Below are 21,405 nucleotides of genomic sequence, written 5' to 3'. Positions count from 1 at the left end.
CTGCACATGCCATAGGCTACTTACTGCATTACATTTGCACCATTACAGCTCTGGCATTTTGCTGCTATTATCAACATGTCTTGTCCCAGTTGCTTTTGAAACACCACAGTAGTGCCAACAAAGACAGCTTCTGTGCACTCCAGCCCCGGGTTTTAAAGGAAGAGTCTGCATTGAAACATTTAACTAGCAGTTGCAAATGGCCAATCCAAAGATTATCAGAGATCTTCCTTCAGCTCCCTCCCTCCACCTCTTCCTTCTCACAAAACACCAATGGAGACTCCCCTTTTTGGAGACAGCATTAAGGACACACCATCCCAGACTGATGGAAAACATCTCCCCGTAGGTTCTGCATGGAATCACACTGGCTGGCATGGCCATTGCAAAAGCAGCTGCCCCGCACAACCATCTCATAGATGGCATAGTAGTACTTCTCAAGGGGATCACTGTGCCTCCTCCCAAGAAGAGCATCTCCAAGGGTGTGGAGTTTAGTAAAATTGATCCTTAGGTTTGTCAATGTAATGAGATCTGGAAGGAAAGAAGAGAGATCAGGAGCCCAAAGTTCAGGCTAAAATGAACAGTATGAAATCTTCAGCTTGAATCAGTCATCCAAGAAATTTCCCATAGTAAAGAGATAATGAAAATTATTCACTGTTGGCCAAGATCAGTAATGCCTACAGTGGTAGTGCAGGGACCCACTCCTGGCACAGAGCTGCATAAGTGTTAGCATCCTACTTGGTATGGCTCTGCATTTTCCCAGCCACTGTCTTCATGGGTTCATGTGTACCTCTGGGACTGCTCTCAAAAAGCAGTGTGGATTGGGCCTGAATCCAGAGGGAAAGACAGTTTAGCTTCATGGATGTGCTCTACAGAGCTTTGCTGTTTGCCCCCAGAGCTAGAGAACAAGACTGGCCCATTTAATTTACGAATACAATGTGTCCCTAATATCTTTAGGTATCTAATTTTCAACATCTTTGACTTACACCAGCTGAGCTGTTGACCCTTTCAGTGTACAAAACAAAAAATACCAGGAAAGTGTCTCTGGACAAAACATGTAGTGTCCATACCTTGGATATATGGCACATATGGATTTTCTATTTCAAAGCTGGGATCCAAAGCTTTTAAAACAACCTGCAAAACAAATCAATAAAGCTCTAGAGATGGGATGAGCAGCCAGCAAAGGGAACAAAGGACAGGCCTCTTTTTTAACAGACAAGAGACTTTCAGTTCCACAAATGATTTGAACTCATACAAACAGACACTTGACAGTACCTCGCCTTCAGTGGAGGGCTCGATGTCTGAATATCTTGAATCACAAACAACATCTCCAACACTTTTTGCTGGACCAGAAGAGATGTTGGGGAAAGAAGCTGCACAGTCATGGGCAAAATATCTGAACACTTTCCAGGTCTGACCAAAATCGCTAGAGCGCTCAACCAGCATTGCTGCAGGCCGAAATGTCTGCAAGAAACATTTCAAGAATTCCCTAAGCCAGCATTAATAAGACACCTCAGGGGTTGTTACATTTTGATATTCCTCTTTGAAGGATGCTAAAATTTTGTATTTGAGAGTTTATAGGCTCGTTACAGGTACTGTGATGGTTACAGGTGTCTCTAAAAAAGCTCATTAGCACCTCTCTCTAGCAAAAGGGAAAGGTAACATTTCATATAGATATGTGATTACTTTCTAAGTAAGGAAGTTTACCATAACAATTAGGAATTTAGTAAAAAAAAAAAATGTAATCATCTAGATCATAATTGATATGAATGAACTGAACTAAATTGAAAGAGCAACTTCAGTTCAGATATGTCCTACGTTTTTAGAGTGTAATTTTGCAAAGTATTTTTTCAGTTTTAATTCTTGGATTTATAGAAAATAGGTTCAGAAGGCACATGAATAGGAAGCTGTTCAGTCTATCCTCCTCCCCTAAGGCAGGATCAACTATAATTTAACCATACTTGACAGGTGTTTATCTAACCTGTTCTTGCAAACCTCTAAAGATGGAGCTTTCATTGCCTCTCTAAGCAATTTATTCCTGTGGTTAATTAGTGTATGATATTACATAAAAGCTGTGGTAAAATATGTACCTTAAAGGTCAGGATAAGATGGCTGAATTGGAATAAAGTTTCTAGGTCCAATCTAATGCTGACATGGTCAATGCCTGAAAAGAGAATGAAAATTAAGTGCACAATATGTACATTGAAGTGGTTGCTGAGACAGTTTTCCAATGGGGCATTTAAAGATGCCTTTTCCAGCAGAGCAGCTAGACCCTTTGGGGCATCCTCTGTGCACAAACCCGTGCAGCTGGACCTCTCTCTCCAGGGCAATACAATGTGCTGCCTTCCTGGCACTGTCACCAGCAATGCTGCATGTCACTGAGACTGCAGGAGATGGCTGAAGTCCTGCTCACATAATTCAGGCTGTAAATGATGGTCATGGGAGGGTTCTGGGTTTGTGTGTTTCTATATCCAGTTAGGTTTACCTTTTAAAATCCATTAAAATAATTCACTTATTGCTAAGAAAGAAAAAGAGAACTAATAAAATGAGGTGTTTTCTTCCTGCTAAACAGAACTGTTAAACCCTTCTATACTTCCAGATGTGAAATTTGTTATGAGCAGAACTACTGCACCAGGCATCTTCCAAAACTGCAACAAATATGGAAAAAAACTCCAGAAGTCACACACCCTCTGTAGAGAGTGCCAGGAGCTCAGCTGATATCCCCATTGTACACATTTGGAGTCTCAGGACTCCTGCTGACCAGGCTGTGCATGAGACCTCATCCCAGAAGAAAGATAGAGAGAACAAGGAAAGCTCTTCTCACAGCTTTATCGGCAGTGGTGTCCAAAGCCGGTGACAGATCCCTGCTAAACTCCATGAAAAAACAAGGCTTATGGATTTTCAGCTGGATACTCAAAATAGAGGTAACATATTATCTTATTTTTCCATGCCTTAATTTCCAACCAGTCAAATGCTTTTCACATAATCACTTTATGTCAAATAAGACAGAGTAAATGTTAATCCTCCTAGCATGTCTTCCCAGAGAAGCTGTAAGGATACTATCTTCATCAGTTCTGGGATTGCACACATCCTCCACAAGCTGCAGAGGGCACCAAGCCTAGTGGTGCTGCTGACACATGTGAAGGATCAGTGACCACCCAGAGGGATCTGGAAAAGCTTGAGATGTGGGCCTCTGGGAGTCTGATGAGATTTGTCAAGGCCAAGTGCAAGGTGCTACACCTGGGTTAGGACAATCCCCAGAATCAATACAAGCTGGGGAATGAATGGATCAAGAACAGCCCTGCAGAAAAGGAACTTGGGAATATCAGAATAAGGGAGCTGATAGCCAGGCTTTATTTAATTTTTTCCTAAACTACTAGTTCTTTAAAAATAATTTTTTAAATGGGTGTTTGTGTTTCACAGACTGTCTTTACATTACATCTGTAGGCAAATGTATATTTTGCCCCAAATGAAAATTCTCTGTCGAGGTAGACACCCTGTGGAAAATATATGACTTTCATGGCCACACATCCTCTGGTCAGTTCTTGGAGGTGCTGAGTTTAAAACTTGTCCACAGAAACACAGACTTCCTGAAATCTCATCTTGCTACACACAAATGGGTTTAAATCACTCAGTATTACCTAATCAAAGAACAGATGCAGGTTTTTTTTCATCTCTTCATGAAGGCAACTTTGTGAAAGTCAATTACATACAGAAATCTCCCAGTAACATTTTGCAGTAACATCTTCTCTAAGGAACTTACCATTTTCTGACTGCCACCACTTCTTTTTCCTTTCAGGCTCAAACGTTGTGATAACATTTTCGACCATGTGACTGTTGTGCTGGGTATAGGGATTATATGGGTATCTGGAATCACAGAGAAAGCACTTCTCTTCAGCCTAGAAAACAAAATGAGCAGAATAAAAGCTTAATTTGAATTCTTCACAAAATTTAGGTGGATGTACATACATTTGTGTCATTGCAAGGCTTGAACCTGTCTTGTTTCTTTGGATGCCTGTGCTTTTAATCACTCAGGCTTTTCATATACAAGCCCAAGAGAACCATCATATGCACAAAGCTTGCACATAGTAAGTGTTGGTCATGGTCTTCCCCAGGTACTTTATAAAAGTGACACTTTTTCAGTTGTGGAGAAGGGATCTCAGTAAGACCAGGCACCAGGTAAGTAGTTGGTTTGAGATGACGCCACCACCCTGACCACTGTCAGTGTCTTTTGAAGCGTAGGGGAACTGGGAAAGTTTAAAACAATGCAAAGGAGGAAAATCAGGATATCAATAGGACACAAGGATCTTATTTGAAAATGCTACAAGCAGATGATGAAGGTAGTAATGATTAACTGATATCTCAGTTCTGAATGAGAGGCTTTGATAGTGAGGACAAGGAGTTCCTGTTTAAGGTGGTAAAATGGGGATTGAGCAGGAGAGCAAGAAGAGGTGACAAGGTTAAGATGTTGGGCTGGGAGATGGCCTGAGCTGGATCATGTGGAGACCCTGAGCAGCCATCACAGCCAGCAGGGCCCTGGGGAAGTGTTCAGCAGGGTGGGCAGGGGTGGCCATGGCTGGGAGGCTGGAAATGACCCAGAAGGAGATGGATGGTACACTCAGGGTCCACAAAGAATTGGGAATTGTTTTAACATCTTTGCATTATGAAATCACCTGGGAATAATTTGCATTTAAATAAATGAAGATATATAGATTTACAGGTATAATTAATACATTTCAAATATAGTAATTATGTATTATATTCAGTCATTCTATACTACACTTGACAAACATAGGAATGCACATTTTAGCAGATGAGTGAGAAATTAAAAAAAAAAAACTCTGTCATCTCATTTCAGAAAGCTCTGGTAAGGAGAGCTCAGGTTGTTGAAGTAGTTGGAAGGATCATGAACACTCAAACTGGTTTTTATAGACAAACAATGTGACACTGGGGCAACTTATGTTTAAGGTTGCTCCATAAAAATCTGCTCCAAAGAACAAGCATGTGCATGTCCACGTCTGGCAGATCCCATTTGCCTCTGAGTCGTGCAGCTTTATACTCTCCTCAACACTGAGTGCCCTCTCTTTTCCTTTCAATACATATATAGGTAGTAAATCCAATCATTGAGCTAAAACCCACTTAACCTACATTTTAAAAACAGTAAGACATATTAAAGACTAAAAATTATTTGTAGTGCTCCTTCCCAAACACAAAGCAGTTGAATTTTAGTTTTCTTCCATCTGAATCCCAGCTAAATCCTGGCTCTTGGTAGCTTGCCACATTGACTAACACCCACTTTCATGAGTAAGATTTGCTCTTAAGAAACCTGACACAGGTCATCAGGAGAGGAGAGGAAGAACTTTGGTTTACAAGATGCAAAACTTCCTGGTCTCTCTCCAGCAAAGAATTCTAAATGTGCTGGTGAGAAAGCAAAGTGTAAGTGGAGTGGCACTCTGATGCACTGTAGGTTACAACACATTTAATGCAAGCTGATGGAACAGAACACATTGACAAAGGGCTCTGTAGCAGCAGAGTTTGTAGTTTTCACCCTCTTCAGGAGACAGCCAGGGGTCAAGATATGTTGAAGCAGCACTAAATCACAGGGATTATTGCAGAACAGCTGCTCCTTTTCATGAGTCTATATTTACATAATTCAAAGGGTAAGTACAGGCAAGTGAAAAAATGAATTTTTTTATTGCTTGCTCTTTGATCTCCTCCTAAAAAGCAAGAATAAAAGACAATCATCCACCTTTAGGACTAGAAAGAGGATTCAGGCTATTTTAGCAAAGGAAAAAGATATTTACATTTTGCAGAAAACTGTAGATACAATGTGCAGCTTGGAGCAGTGCTTGGTTCCATGTTCATACTTTACTCTGCAAATGTGTCACAACATTAAGCTAGAAGGTCATAAACTCTAATTATTTTCAATTGCTTATAAATGGAGCTATATTTGAACTTCCTCTTCAGCCTAGGCTGTTATTTAGTGACAATATTTCTATTTGTGACAATTTATTAGCTCAGTGGGGCCAAGTCCTCCAGGACGTACAACAGGGGAATCCTCATTTCTGCACACCTTCCATATACCCAGTGGTTCCCCCCCACCATCACCACAGCCAGGGAATAAGAGGCATCCTCTTGGTCAGCCACAATTTTTTTGGATCTGCTGACCCACCCACATGGCCAAAGCCTGGGCCACACCGTTAGGTCTTCCCTTTTCAGAGGCAGCTTTCTGCTTTCAGCAACACTGGCCTCATTTCAGGCCAATCTCTTGACAGGCTGCCTCAGGTCTCAACACCATATGGACATGTCCTCTGGAGAGGGCTCTGCAGCCTGTGGCACCCCTGCACTCACACACACAGACCGTGGGCTTCACCTCTGGGGCCTGAGGGGGAAGAGGACTTGCAGAGCAAAGCCCCTTCAGAAATCCCTGTGCATCTCAGGGATGTTTCTCTCCCTTGAGAGAAACATCACTGTGGAGGCTGTTTGCTGCCAAACCCTCCTTATGTGCTGCAGTGAGGCACAGCCCTCCTCCAGACTTAGTGTCACCCTGTCTGACGATTATTCAGATAACTCCCACAGGAACTTCCCAGTCTGGGCAAATTCCCTATGCAGATGAGAATAAGGTTAGTAGGAAGAGTGAGAATATGGTTAGTAAGAGGAGTTCCGTTTATTAAAGAAGAAAGAACAAACCAACCTCTAGGTAGCCTATAATGCAGTACTTCTGAGGGCTGCTCATCCCACAGGTTGACGAGGCTGTCAGTTGCTTGCTGCGGCCCTGGAGAAGGTCCCCAAGGGCTGGATGGCAGGACCCAGCACCACAGTCATGCTGTGCCTGCTGGGGACTTAGCAGCACTGAGCATAAAAGAAGATCAAAGAAAGACTAAATTGTTTTGTATAGCCAGCAGTATTCCCCAGACAAAATCAGTTAAATCCCAACATGGGCAGAAAACACAATTATCCTTTGCCTGTACCCCTTTTGTCCTTAGTTATACTTTTTTTAAAGAACTTCAGTAATGAACACACCAGCTGCAAAATAATAATAAAAAATATAGCTAGCATATTGCAAATCTATGCTAAATTTTTCAGACATTACTTTTCAGTAAAAATGCCAATCTGCCATGAGCAATAATTTATTATGCTTCCCATCCTGACATACCCATTGCCAGCAAACCTACAAAAGAACACTGAGCATTTCAATCGACTCTGTGAATAGAGACAGATTTGAATTAATTCTACTTATTTCTGTTGAAATAACTGTTCCAAGTTATGATAGTGGAAATGAGACCAGGATTGATATCAGGGGTCTTCCAGATTTTCTTTTAATTTACAATTAATCCCTAGTCCAGTGTCAGAGCCCTGTCAGACCCCATGAAGTGGTCATTAATAAATTAAAATAGTAATTCTGAATTGTCCGAATAATTGCAGGACTTCTTCTTTGTTTTGCCTGAAACAACTTTCAGTATCTTCCCCATTATATTAAGATTTCCCTTACAGGGCTTTTCCTTTTAAACAAGTTCTGTCCTGAAACTCTGCAAAGGAATGGGTACCTTGGAGGCTATAGCCACTCAGCTTTACTTGGCTCAACTTGTTCGAAAAGGTGCAGTTAAAAAACCCCTACAACTGATATTAGAAAATCCCACAAAACACTAGAAATACAACCACCACAGTAAAAATACAGCATTTCATAGCCAAATTTCAGTCTATGGCTCAGGCTATAATTCAGATGATGAGTGACACTTGACTCTTTAGATGTAAAGCAGTGCCTACGTTTAATTAGCATGCTCTTTTTAGTTATACAAATCCATGCTCATTATTTATTAGCAGGTGTTGATTGCCCCTTTCAGGACCTGAATCAGACTCAATTACAACACGTATGTTTTCTTTGTGCTTGAAGATCTCATATCTCATAGGTCCCTCACTGGCAGGAGAGTGGCAAATAAGGGTTCACTGTCAAGTGTTTCTCAATAGCATTTTCTTAAAAGAAGTGTTGAACAAAATCTTGGAAAGGTGTGTAAATCACATGATAATATTTCAAAATTGGCCTGAGTCACTATAGCATCTGTACTTACTGAGGTGTAACAGGATGGCCAGCCCCAGCCTCATGCCTCCCCATCAAACTCTGACTGGTACTGCTGCAAGAGAAAAACTGGTCCATCACTTGGTACTCTCTCTCACCAGGGACACAGGTGTATCCAGGACCAGCCTTTAGTGAAGTGACAGAGATGTAATAAAAATATAGACTAAAAGGAAACCCTGGCTTTGATGTAGTTGTAGAAAAAACTAATCTCATTATAGAATTTTTGACATGAAACTGGGATGAAAGCAGAAGAGCACTTCACAAAGGCTTTCAGAGAAGACCGTGAAAACACATTCACACTTAGTGTGAAATATAACCAGAATGTTACCAGCTAAAATACTGTAGTATTCAAATAAAAACCCCTTAATTCTAAGTGGATTCAGTGGGACTGTTTGCAGAGCTCTACCTCTTTCTCTGGAGGTCCTAGTTTGTTTTCATTAACTTAAAATATAGAGGTCCTAATGAAGATGCCACTGAGAAATGCCTGATGTCAGGTGCTACAAATTTTGTCAGAGATCTGATGTAAGTACATCTCAATGTTTAGTGAAGAAAACCAGGTAATATCAGCATCAGTGCAAAAAACTTGTACAGGGGAAACTCAGCCTGAGTCCAGGAGAGGTTGATTGTGGCATTATGGCATACTTCCTCTTCCTATTTACCTGGAAGAAAGTGAGACTTGCCAACAAAACTGTTGGAAAAACAAAAGGTAGCCATAGGTATAAAAGGCAATCCAGTATCCTGCCACCAAGCAGAACTGGTGGCAGTTCCAAACCTGCCCCCATCTTGAATCTTCCACCTCTTTCTCCACCTGTAGGAATCAGTGCGGCTGGTGTGCCCTGAAACAGTTCCAGCTGCTGGGGCATCCCTGTATGAGTGTGCCCCAAGCACCAGCTCCCAGCTGTGTTCTTGTCCCTCACCCTCACACAGCCGTCACTGTACTGAGTGAGCTTAAATGAAATACACCCCAGAGTATGGGAACAGAAACAAAAGCACTTCAGGTGTTATAGGCTCCATGTGGGCTTGGTGCACCCAGCTCTACACAGCACATGACACAACAGCTATACCTAGATGAGTATTTCAGCCACCACAGCCAGGGAAAGCTAGTAAAGGTCACCAGGCTTTCATGCTGCTGCAGCTGCTCTCACCTGCCACAACCACAGAGAGCCTGGCATGTGACAGGGAGATGATGCTGCCGAGCATCCATGCAGCCGTGCCTGGCTACAGAGAGACCTGGCCACAGATCCACTGTCCGAGGCAAAACTGAGCAAATGTTTTCCTCCTTTGTTGGAATTCAAATTTTATACTCTGTCAGAATAATGGAGAGACTCAGAGAAGAATTAAGCTGCAACCACTGCCACAGCACTGTAGTGAAATACAGGTGCCCCTGGTGAGCAATCTAGGCAGTTACACATCCAACTCCTACCCTAACACTGTGACTCGTAATACAAGTGATACTCTCTAAACTTCACTCACTTTAATGGAGAAACAAGGCATCGAAAAACCCCAACAGATTTTGGTTCCATGCTTAACAGGAAAATTAGATGCTGAAGAGGTCTTACCTGGGTTCCAGGCAGCCAAGTGTCGCAGGTGGGAATGAACAGAGCTGAGTGAGGGAAGCAAGCAAAGGCATACCTGTGCACTTCAGCTGGAGAAGACAACACGTCCCCTGAGGCACCAAGGTGTAGGTGAGAATGAGACCCAGCCTGCAACCTGTCAAAAGCTTGATTTGTGAACTCCTTCTGCTTCTGGCATCAGCAAATACATTCACTGAAAGACAATTGTGACAGGTTAAGTTCATGGCAGAAAAAGTTCATGCAACTGACAACAGAAGGCTGGGATACTTAAAGTGCTGGCAAACAACATCTTGTCTGTTGTTTAATTAAACATCTGTTCAGTTGGTCTGGTTTGAAATCAAATATCAAAGTCTTTATAGCTAGTTAGCATCAGAAGTCTAGTGGCTCTGGATTATCTGACCATGGGCCAAAAAGGATAACTCACAGCAGGAGTGTGAATGGTCTGGAGGGCTGTTTGGGGTTCTGAGGTGACTGTAACATGCCTGCCAGACAGCTGTGATTGCACTTGTGTGGACATATTGAGCCAAATCTGAAATAGTTCAAACTCTGGATCATCAGTGGGAGCACTAGGTTTTTCCCAATTTAAAGCTGAAGACAACAGGGCAACTTGAGTTGTGGCTTTGCATTTCAGCACAAGTTTTGTCTGTAACTGTCCCCAGCAGCAAGCACAGGACAGGGACTGGTGTGTGGGGTACAGCACAGTCATGGGCAACACGGTGATGGAGCAGCTCTGAAACAGTGTTCAACAGCTCATGTGCAGAACTGGCCACTGCTTTCTGCAGTCTTTGTTGAAACGTATGGCACTGTGATTCCAGTTTTCACAATGGCAGGTTGCCTTGATACACGATTTTAGAGGTGACATATTTGTTATCAGTTCTCCTCTGACTGTAAGGCTTAATTCATTACAGTCTGTCAAGTATCATCACACATCCTTAAACAGAAGAGTTTCTATATGAACAAAATATGTTTTATAAATTAATCACTGTGTTTTCTTTTGGTTGTTCCTATTCTTTCAGGGCAAAAAAGAGAAAGGTGTGTTCTTTAATCCTATTGCAATGCTCAGTACTAAGTGTCCTCTGCCATTATTATAATTATTAACTCTAGCAGAAATAATTCTTATACTTATTTTTATGAAATTATTTTCCTCAAATGCATGTGGAAATTACTTGTGAGAGACTTTTTTCAGGCTGATTTAATCTGCATTTAGTTTGCACTCATGCGTGATTAATTATTGTACAGATGGTTTACACTTAGTGGGTTTTGGTATTAGGAAAAAAACTAAATAATATATTAAGATATTAATTTAACATTTGATGTGCAAGCAGTATGTCAAATGTTGCCTGAAAGAGACACATATAACTGAAGAAAGTATTATTACTATGATGCTACTAAATTATAAAATGGTTGACATTTTATTAACGTATTTCATGGGGAATTCAGAATTTGTTACAGAGAATTTATGCGAGAAGTAAATATCAAGGAAGATTTATTTGCAGAATATAGTCAGTCTTCTGTTTTGATTTATGCAGGACCCCAAGCAAGAAGGAGGTTTTAAACTGCTTGAGGCAGGGATTAAGAAACTTCTTTCTTACCTCTTTAATCTCTGCACTGGTAAAGGATCTGGATTTATAATGCATCACTCGTCCCGTGCTGGCTGGAGGGTAGATAGCACTGGTGTGTGATTTTTCAAGTCATCACAGGTCTGAGGTTTGTCATTGCTTAGGCCCAAGGCATATCCTCAGTACACACAAAGGATGGGAATTGTCAGCACTGCAGCATGTGCTCCCTTCATAGACACCAACCAGCAGTGAGGGAGGGGGCAGGAGTAGAGCCACCACTTTAAAATTTCAATACATTTTTCAAGAAATGAAATTATTTGAGCCTAGGATTCTTCTTGCTATGTGAAAAGTATTTAATCTAAACAAACCACTTGGGCTTCCTTCATTCCAATGAAGAAAGACAGGGAACCCTATAAAGTTCATCCCACCACCTTCTTTAGACACTTTAAAGGGATATGCCCTTTTGGAGGTATCTGCTGCTTTCCTTTGGTTATGAGAAGCCCTGCTCCCTATTTTAGGACAGATGTTTGTATTTTAAGCAACTAAAATGTACTGAGATGAATCCCATCAATGGCCAAAATCTTGAACAAAATCTAATGGTCTGAAAATCAAAATTATCTTCCTACATTCTCTCTCCCCTCCTTTGTTTCTGTCCTCATTTCTTCAAGACTATATCTTATGCCTAAAGTACAGTTTCTCAAAGGCAAAGACTGAGATTTTTGTGGTTTTACACATTGGGAGAATGGAGCACTGAATAATAAAACCAGAATGAATTGTAAGTTTACAACCAGGTAAGATAAGGGGTTTTTTTCTTGATAAATCTGATCAGGAGAGAGGTAAGGACAGCAGAGGGATAAGCTACAGAACTCAGATGTGACAGGAGAGAAAGTCTACCCTACCTCACCTCCTCACATCCCACTGGCTGGCCGCTCCTCCATATTGTGCGCCCTGAAGGAAACAGCTACTTTTAAGCATGTATTTAATAAATATTTTTAAAGAGCTTTCTCACAATTCAAAAGGATGTCAAGTCTATTTGTAATTTATGAGAAGTTTCCTCTTTTTCTTTCAGTAACAGCACCCCACAGTGCCCTTCACCTTTAGTATGCAAGTTCAAAGTCTTTGATTTTTCCACCACAAAGAAGAAACGTAGCTTCAACTCGAATATTATCTCCCTGGCAGGCACAGCGTTAATAGTAGTAATTAACACTAAAGACTGTCCTGGTTTCAGCCAGGACAGGTTAATTTTTTGCAATAGATGGGAGGGACAATAGATGGCCAGGACCCTGATACTATTCAATACCAGCTCAGGTCGTTGCCGGGGCAGGCGGTGAGGACTCTCCTTCCTTCAGTGGAGTAAACACGGCAGAGGGAATCCCTCCAGCATTGTTTATTTGTCAAGGAGTCAGTGGTGAGCATTTTTGCACGTCAATCACTCCTCCTTTTGTATACCTCTGTTAATATTGTTGTTCTCATTGCTGGCTTTCTTATCTCATTGCTGTTTCCAGTAAATTGTTCTTACCTCAGCCTGCGAGCCTTGCCTTTAGTGCCTCCAATTGGAGTGGTGGGGACGGGGAAGCAGCAGTGTGGTTTTAGCAGGAGTACTAAACTGGAGAATAACATTCCTGAAGCACAACAAAGAAAAAGACAGTGTATTTATTTTAAAATGCCAGTGTGATTTTAAAAGTGCTAGTAAAGCTATATATATATTCAAGATACAATGTTTCATGTTATTTCCAAAGGTCCTGACATTTCCCTGATGGCAGAAGGACTGGAGGATGAGAAGTCTGTCACATACCTTGTTGAAGTCTCATGTTAAGTTTTCTCAGTGAGTTCATGCAGTACAACTGGACAAGACTCTTTCTAAGAACCTTCTCATATCAATAAACAAGGGCTTGAAAACTTTTAATTTTTCATTGCTTTGCTGGCCTATTAGTCAGAAATAGTTATTGTCCCTAAATTTAAGAGGAAAAAAAATGGATTCTTGCACATGAAAGCACAGCAGAAAGAACTAGAAAGAAAAAAGAAAAGAAATAAGTTACTGCAACCTTAAACATGAAGTTTCTCACAGGAAAGCTTTTTGCACCACAGTATCTGTTAATAGGGCATAACGGTGCTCCTATTCTGCTAATGGTCTCCGTACTGCTGAAAATGCTAAGAAAAGATTGTCCTATTTTTATTTGTCCAAATTTGTGGCCATGTCCTGTTTTATGTCCCTATTATTAGATTTTCCATACATGTCAGCCTAAATTGTCCTAAGTATTTTTCTCTAGGTAAAAGTAAATTCTTTTGCAAATGTTGAATTGATGTTGTTTAGAAATTATCTTGAGCTCAGAAAATCTCTCTGGCCCCTGAGGAACCCCTGGCCCACTAGCATAGAATCATTTTCTTACTAATGCAACAAGTTTTCATACTATGATCTGTTTGGGAAGTCAGATGTATGTTTGGGGGGTTTTATTGGTGGGGGTGAATAAACAAAAAAACAGAAGCCAAAAGACCACAATTTAAAAATGAATCAAAGGAAAACCAGTAAATTCCACAAGCTCCCCCAAACAACCCTAAGAAATTGAGATCATCAGGTGGAGAACCTGAAAGACAGAAGGATGACAGCTTCAGTTTGAGAAGTGCAAACAGCAGAGAGACCATGTCCACTGGAGGACAACAGCAGTGACAGCAGCAGCAAAAGATTCACTGCAGAGCTACCAGAGCTCAGTGGTTGAAGAGTTCCCATGGGAGCTCTTCTGACTGGCTCTAGTCCTTCAGTCAGAAGCACAAACTGATATCCCCTTTTCCACCCTCCTGGGAAGCACCTGAACTACTGGTCTCTGAAATGAAAGAAATCTGCCCACATAGTTTATATTTATTTTTTAATAAGGACTTCAAAATTAAATATTAAATTAAATATTATTTTATAAGGACTTCAAAATTAAATATTATTATTTCAGATTGACATGGAATAAAAAAATTTTGGTTCATTTATATTCATTTTGGTTAGTAAAAGTGAGATGGACTGAAATCACTTTTCTTTCTCCTTACTTCATTGGCTGGAAGAAATGGTTTCTTTCTCATATAATTGGAAAAATAAAAGTAGCACATATCAGTAGAAGACAGAAAAAGCACATTAGGCTGAAATGAATAAATCTTCAGAAAGATGCAGTAGCTTCAGAAAGATCTGTCTGCATGGAGAAATAATTGATAAATCTGATGTTACCAACACCTGTGGCAGGCATGTTGTCTGGCTGAGCACCACTACAGCAGTCTCACACAGCCCCTCTCCTATGGTCACCCATGAGGTTCCTGGTTGCAAAAGAATGAGAACAGAGCAGACAGGAGTCAGATGATCCTGTAAATATAAATATCCTGGCAATATAAACAGCTAAACTGACATTTTGGAAATTCTTCATTTTCAGTCCCAAATGAACTTCGATAACAAAGGCTTCCAGAGGTATCAGTTGGTGGGAGCATGGTGCTGATAATGCCCAGGTTGTGGGTTCAATCTCCAAATGGGCCATCCACTTAAAAGCTGGACTTGATGATCCTTCTGAGTCCCTTCCAACTCAAGACTATTCTGAGATTCTGTGAAATCTCCCAACATATGCATGCTAATTACCTAAAAGCATGGCAGAATGATAGCTGGCTATCAGCTGTTTGGTTTTAACTGTGTCTATCCTGTAACACCCGGAATCTGCACAAACACAGGACGCATCACACAGAAGTCACACATAAGAGAGAAGAATAATTAGATTTTGCTATGGACCCTAACTATACAACCAACATAACAGTAGCACAGCCAGAACATTGCATGCTAGTAAGTTGGGAACTGGTGACATATTCATATATTTTCCTCAGGATCAAGAATATATAAGCCCTGCTTTCTCTCAAGTATTTAATTATACCAGATGGAAGTAAGTGGAAAAAATTTGTCTTACTTCACTTTGCTGATCTTCTCTTGTCAAATGGAAGGAAAGTGTTGTCACAACCAGGAAGGAGCAGCTGGGTATGATGGAAACCCAGCCAAGCACAGAAAATGTCAGCAGCAAAGCTGGAGCAGGAAATGCCTCTTGCTTTCAAAAGCCATTATTGAGGCAGTTCCTTTTCACCAGAAGAAGGCAGGAAGCAACCTTTCTCCTGCTGACCACCTATGTGGAGGATATTTCAACAACAATTGGTTTGCTCATGCCTCCTGTCCTTTCTCACCAGGTAGTTTGTGAGCATCACCCCAAGGTCCTGGCAGGGTCAAGGGAGTAGGTGTCTGTGAACCCTGAGCCAGATGGCACTTCAGGGTCTCTGCTATATCTCACAGGGTAAGTAGCCTGAAACAGAAAACAGAAAAGCAGCAGAGCTTTGGGAAAGTGAGGATAAATTTGAAGTTGGGGAGAGGGAAGGCTAGCAGCTGATTCAGGTACCCTGTCACCAAAAAGATTTAATGTTTTGAAAAGGTCCACAGGCAATCATAGAGACATAGACTGGGCATGAAAGATGTGAAGAAAGCTGGGCAGGAGATTACAGAGAATACGTTCAAGTTGCAGCTGAAAGTTGTGGTTTAGACAGATGGGCATGAAAGAAGTGCCATGTGCTAGCAGTTCATAAAAGAGTATTGCCATGCAGGAGCAGAGGCTAAAAATGCACCAGGGCAACCCACCCATATGGCTACAGGGTCTCCATTCCCAGAGTGGACAAGTCAGAAATACAGTGGCTGTTTGAAGAGTTAGAACGCATTGGACCTACTGAGATCCATGACGAAGTGCTCACTTAAGAATATCCTGACCCCCTGAAAATTGCCTTGCAGAAGTGTCCTGAAAATTAATTGAAACCTTGGTGATTACCAGATTATGCTCTGACTAGATAAAGCTTAATAACTAGTTCTTATTTTTGCAAGGTTCATCTCTCACCAATCATATTCAAATTCTTACAAAAAGCAACAAGCATGATAAAATAAATTTTAAAAATCCCTCAGCAATATATGGAATTAATGTTCTTAATAATAAAATTCAAAATAATATTCTTATACAGAAAAACCTTCATACCAATTTATCAAGAGTTCCTTATAATCCATTTGGCCTGCTGGAATATCATGGGAAAAACGTACAAGAAAACTCAAAAGTCTAATTTTTTATGTGTTGGAATAAATCAGCCGAGACTCCATTTTTTTCATGCAGAAAGCCAATTCTTTATTCACAAAGCTCATATTTATAGGAATTATCAGAAGGCACTGTGTTCAACCTAACTGGTCAGCAATACAGTGAAACTCAGTTGATTGGTGGGTAAGGGCTATTATATATGTCTATCAAATTTTCTCTCTCTAGATATGTTTACATTTTTCCTTTGTGGGTTCCCATGGGACAACTTCACACAAATGCATTTGTTTTTCACCCTCAGAATAGACTGCTGTGCTAAACGAACTTCTTATTCTTAATATAGCTTCACATGGGAACTTGCATATTGCTTGTTAGCTGCACTTTGAAGAAATGACAGGCCAGCTTTGGCAATTTTAGCAGAGTGAGGCCTGATTTCATAAGGCCTTTATTTTATAATCCTGCCTGTCTACAACACTTACAGAGCCCAAAAAAACTACACAGATTTTACAATAACTTGGGGGAAATATGCTGATTTCTGCTGACTAAGCATCACCTTATATGCTTACTACTAGTATATAATTCTAACACCACAAGTGTCACAACAACTTGAATTTTTTTGATAAAATACTAGTAAGACTATGTCATACTATTTATGAATATCCTACTATCACGATTTATCCAAACCTCTCCCAAACCCTGAGAAAGACTTTAGTGTCTTTAATGCAGTTAACAAATAGCAATGTCTTTCCTCTATCAAGGTAAATGGTTTTTGTCCCTCCACTATGCCAGCTAACACCATTCTCAACCAGCTAATCTTGCAGAAGGCCAAATACCTCCTACCATACATGTTTTTAAGACTAGTTACATTTTTCAAGAATAAGTTTTGTGCTGGGACTGAGCAAGCTTGTAAAAAGGAGCTTGTAAAGGAGTAAAATACAGCATATTTGAATACAGCATATTTGAAAACAGCTTCAAAGAAATTTTCAGAAACGTTTTTATTAATGGTCATGGGTTTTTTTCAGAAAAACTGTGTTCCAAAGAGCAGAAAACAGAACATTAAAATAAAAGAAATACTGAAGGCCACAACATATGCTAGTGTGTCTTTGTCTCCTCATGGCCTTGTGCTATTTTTAGACAATTCAAGAACATTGTGTGGAAGGATTAGCGTTTTTATGTAACTTAATCAATTATCAAAATATTTCTGTTTTGTAATCACGATCTAATTACTAAAAATAGCCAAGCAGTGAAAGATCAGGCTTTATTACAGGCTTTTATTATTTATTACAACCTGACATTTGTAATCTGGACAGGAATTCAATTCAGTGAGCGATGCTCTTTTCCTCCCCACAGATACCATACAATCTATCAACAGCATACAGCAAATCTCTGCTGAATGAAAGACACAACTTTGAGTCGGTCATCTGTCTGCACCAAACAATTTAAACTCTTAGGAAAAGGACAAAAACCCCAGGAAGATTACACTGTAACATTTTTCAACCACAGCTTTCACAGTACTTTGCTGTAACACAACAGTTTTTACCTCAGCTGACTTGTGGCTCCCCATGAGCTTCATGAAACAAATGTATTTGCTGCAATATATATATATATATATATATATATATATATATATATGCACTGCAGCTGCATCTACGCAATATATAATTGCATCTTAAACGTTAGCTAAGTCACTGAAATATCCAATATAAGAATTAGGATTCATTTATCTTAAAAAAAATTGTAGTGGTAAATAATTATGTGTGAAAACTGTGGCAACTCTAGAACAAAGCCATTCTGTTCACACAGTGGGGAATGGGACTGCTTCAGGTTGCCTCAGTAGTTTTAACATCGTCCTCCAGTGAGCAGAACTGTTCTTCTTCTGAGACCCTATGACAAGAAATCTTCACTGGATAATTTAAAAAAGGATCTCTCAGAAGACCAGAAGTCGGGTTGAGTTGGAAAACTGATATTAAAGATTAGACCAAGTCTTTCACCAACAGCTTGGTTTTATTGACAGCAGCTAGACAGACTAAGCAAATGGCAGTCTTTACTAAACCCGGCGGCAGTGACCGCCCACGGTACCGCACTGCGGCCCCGCTGCCCGCCGCCTCCGGGCCGGCACCCGGCACCGCCGAGCCAGGAACCCGGCGGGCCGCGGGCCGTCCCGGGCGGGGCCACGGGCGGCCGGAACTCCCTTCGCCTCCTCCCTGATCCTGGAGCGTGGATCCTCCTCATTGGCCGAGGGCGCTGTCGCCCAGCCCGCTCCAAGGCGCCGCTGCCCGCGTCCCTCACGGCCGCCCCTCCCTCATGCCATATCCCTCACCTCTCAGCCTCCAGGACTTTCTTCTCCTCCACCCCCTTGCCAGCCACTCCCACCGTTCATCTCCATATTCGCTCTTTTGCACCTGTTTCCTCTGCCCCTCCTTCTCCTTCCCAAATACCGCCTCGGTGCCTCCACGTTCCGGTAAAGCGGCTGCTCTCTCTCAATCCCTGCCTCGCCTCACCCCCTGCCGGCGCTCCTGGCCGATCCCACTCGTGCTATCCAGCCTTTCCCTCGTCCTTTTGCGCTAACAAAATGCTTTTTCAGCTATCATGAACCGCCTGTGCAGGCAACTGCAGCAGCAGTAAACGATGGGGGCTTGTGTGTAGTCTCGACATGCTTTACTCAGGTTTTGTTTTTAGTTTGTATATCCTGCACATGGTTTCCAGCTTTTTAGCTAATGCTGAAGTGTGTTGAAGCGCAGGTGGGCAATATCTGTGCTTGTTTACATTTCTTTCTCTTGTTTAGTCTACTACCGTCCTCTTTGTTATTGTCTTTGATATCAATGTTCTTCATAGCCCATACTCCTGCGATTTTTTTTTTTCTGTCCTACGTATTTTGTGGTTTGCTAAACCATACGGGTATGAGATGTGGTTTCCTCTCTTTGCACACATCAAGGGGCTTCATAAATCACCAGTGTTAAGAAGTGCTGGGGTTTTTGGGAAGACAGTCGTATTTTTGCATAGGTGGCTGCATTTAAGTCTGGGGGTGCTTTGGGATCTTCTTAAAAACTGAACTGAAACAAACGTGTAAAGCAGCAGCTGAGGGGCACCCTGTTGGCTTACCTGCATGGTTTGCTCTTGGCAGCTGAATTTCTTCCTCCTTGTCAGGCTCCCTGAGGTTATTTGGCAGATGATGATAGGCTGCCACGACTTAGGTGCGATCAGGGGAGCGGAAAACACACGGGTGTAAGGAAAGGAGCAGGGTTTGAACTGGAGTAGTTTGGTACTTGATGGCTGCAGTACAATTACTGTTGTGTCTCTTCAGCACAGCGCAGTCAAATACATAGTGTTAGTGTAATGGACAGTGCTATCACGATATACATTTTCTCTGATTTTCCTAAATTCTGATTTTTTTTTCCCTCATAAAACCTCATGGAGACATCTGTAGTTGTGAATAAGACTACAGTGGTGCAAAGCTGCAAGCAGTTTTGTCCCGTGCCACTTCTCTGTAAGAGGCATCAGTGTGATGTTGAGCACTAAGGCTGAGCCCGTGTTTGTCTGTGAGCAGATGACATTGTCTGCCTGTGAAAACATCTGTTGAGCATCTCTGCTGCGCAGCTAATAACCAGATCTATCAGTTTCTCAGTGCCAAGAGCATTTCCAAGGGAAAACTGGGCTTAGCCAGAAAAATCCCTGGCTGCTGAATTACACCCTAGGACCTAGGCATGTCAAAGTAAGAGCTTTATGTGCCTAAAGCTGCTTGCTCTTTCTGAGATGAGGGAACAAATGTACAATAAACTTATTTTTAGCCTAGTTATTTATCTTTTTTAATATCATACTTCCCCCCCTCCTCTTTTTGACTGTCTGATCCAGTTGTTGTTATAGTTCCTAAAATGATGGAAATAGACTGATCACAATTCAGTGAGAACACTGGCATGTTGCTGAATTTTGTTTCCTTTCTTCCTGCCTATCCCTAAAAAGCAAAAAATACTCTGAATCTTTTCATACTCCTTTATTATTTCAGGCTCCTTTTAGTCTCAAATGCTGTAGATACCCAAAGAGTTGTTTAATTCAAATTGTGTATACTTTGGCATGCTATTGAAACTCTTCTGTCATTGATCTACTTTTTCTTCTAAACCATTAAAAAGAGCAAATCTGAATTACTGCTGCAGAATTCACCACCATTTGTGTTTCTAGGGCATGGATTTTATTTGCTTGCCTCATTATCAAAAACACTGGAGTCTTCAGTCTCTTTTTTTCCAGATGTATAAAGATAAATGTCTGTTATAATTTATTGCGCTTAAAACCTTATATTGAGCAATTTTAAAAAATCATTTTGATATCATCTAAGCACTTATTATGCCCTGGAAGGTACTGGGAGAGCTCCCTTTTTGGCTGTCTCTAGGCTGGGTCACTACCTGTGGGCAGGGTGGCAGTAACATGATGCGAGTTGCTAGGATTGTAAGGAAAAATCTGGAGATAAACTAATGCTGCAGTTACTAAGGCATAAATCTTGTGGAGAGGCAGTGCTTGTTAGTTAAGTTCACTAGCACAGGGAAAAGGACGGAGATTTTGGGTATACGTTTGCCCTCTTGAATTTTTCACTCTAAGTCTGAAGACTGGCTTATGGGCTTAAAATCTTTCCTTCCTCTCTATTATAGGCCACTGTCTTAAAGCCTTTTTCTTCACAGCTAATCCAAGATTTTCAAACCTGCCTCTTTTCAAACGCTGCCTGCTTCTATGTCCATAGTGGCCAAACCAGTACTAACACTGCGAGCCGCGTGACAGCCCTTAATCAGTTTGCTTTGGAAGGTGCTTGTCATCCATCTCTTTAAAAGATCACTAAATACCTCGCACGGTCACCGGTTCTGCGGAGCAGCACGTCGGGGTGGCACTGCCATGCCCGGGAGCCCACGCGCCTGCGGGACCGGCTGCGAGGCTGTGCAGGGAGCCCAGCGAGCACTCCCTGCGGGACTGCGGGGCTGTGCAGGGAGCCCAGCGAGCACTCCCTGCGGGACTGCGGGGCTGTGCAGGGAGCCCAGCGAGCACTCCCTGCGGCTCCGGGGGCTCGGCTCCCCGGCCGGGCCCGGCTCCCGCCGCGTCCATGCGCGCCTGCTCCCGCCCGGCCCAGCCCGCCCCGGGCCGCG

General features: G+C 41.7%; 2 protein-coding genes across 2 annotated transcripts in view; one reads left to right on the top strand and one right to left on the bottom strand.

The window, feature by feature from the left end:
• LAMB4 (laminin subunit beta 4) overlaps positions 1-8,097 on the bottom strand; it is a 40,004-nt gene extending 31,907 nt beyond the window's left edge. The window contains exons 1-7 of the mRNA XM_041474590.1: positions 8,064-8,097; positions 6,689-6,846; positions 3,758-3,893; positions 2,085-2,158; positions 1,270-1,458; positions 1,065-1,128; positions 311-525 (exon numbers count right to left, since the gene is read on the bottom strand). Of these exons, the coding sequence (XP_041330524.1) occupies positions 311-525; positions 1,065-1,128; positions 1,270-1,458; positions 2,085-2,158; positions 3,758-3,893; positions 6,689-6,846; positions 8,064-8,097 (870 nt within the window). The remainder of the gene's footprint in view (positions 1-310; positions 526-1,064; positions 1,129-1,269; positions 1,459-2,084; positions 2,159-3,757; positions 3,894-6,688; positions 6,847-8,063) is intronic.
• A 10,530-nt stretch (positions 8,098-18,627) lies between these two features.
• Positions 18,628-21,405, top strand: part of ERGIC2 (ERGIC and golgi 2) — a 24,097-nt gene continuing 21,319 nt past the window's right edge. The window contains exon 1 of the mRNA XM_041474644.1: positions 18,628-18,740. The gene's annotated coding sequence lies outside the window, so the exon portion shown is untranslated. The remainder of the gene's footprint in view (positions 18,741-21,405) is intronic.

This window comes from Pyrgilauda ruficollis, unplaced genomic scaffold (assembly GCF_017590135.1).
Source record: "Pyrgilauda ruficollis isolate IOZ18807 unplaced genomic scaffold, ASM1759013v1 scaffold33, whole genome shotgun sequence".
In the NCBI taxonomy this organism is placed as follows: domain Eukaryota; kingdom Metazoa; phylum Chordata; class Aves; order Passeriformes; family Passeridae; genus Pyrgilauda; species Pyrgilauda ruficollis.
This window is presented reverse-complemented; position numbering and strand designations above follow the sequence as displayed.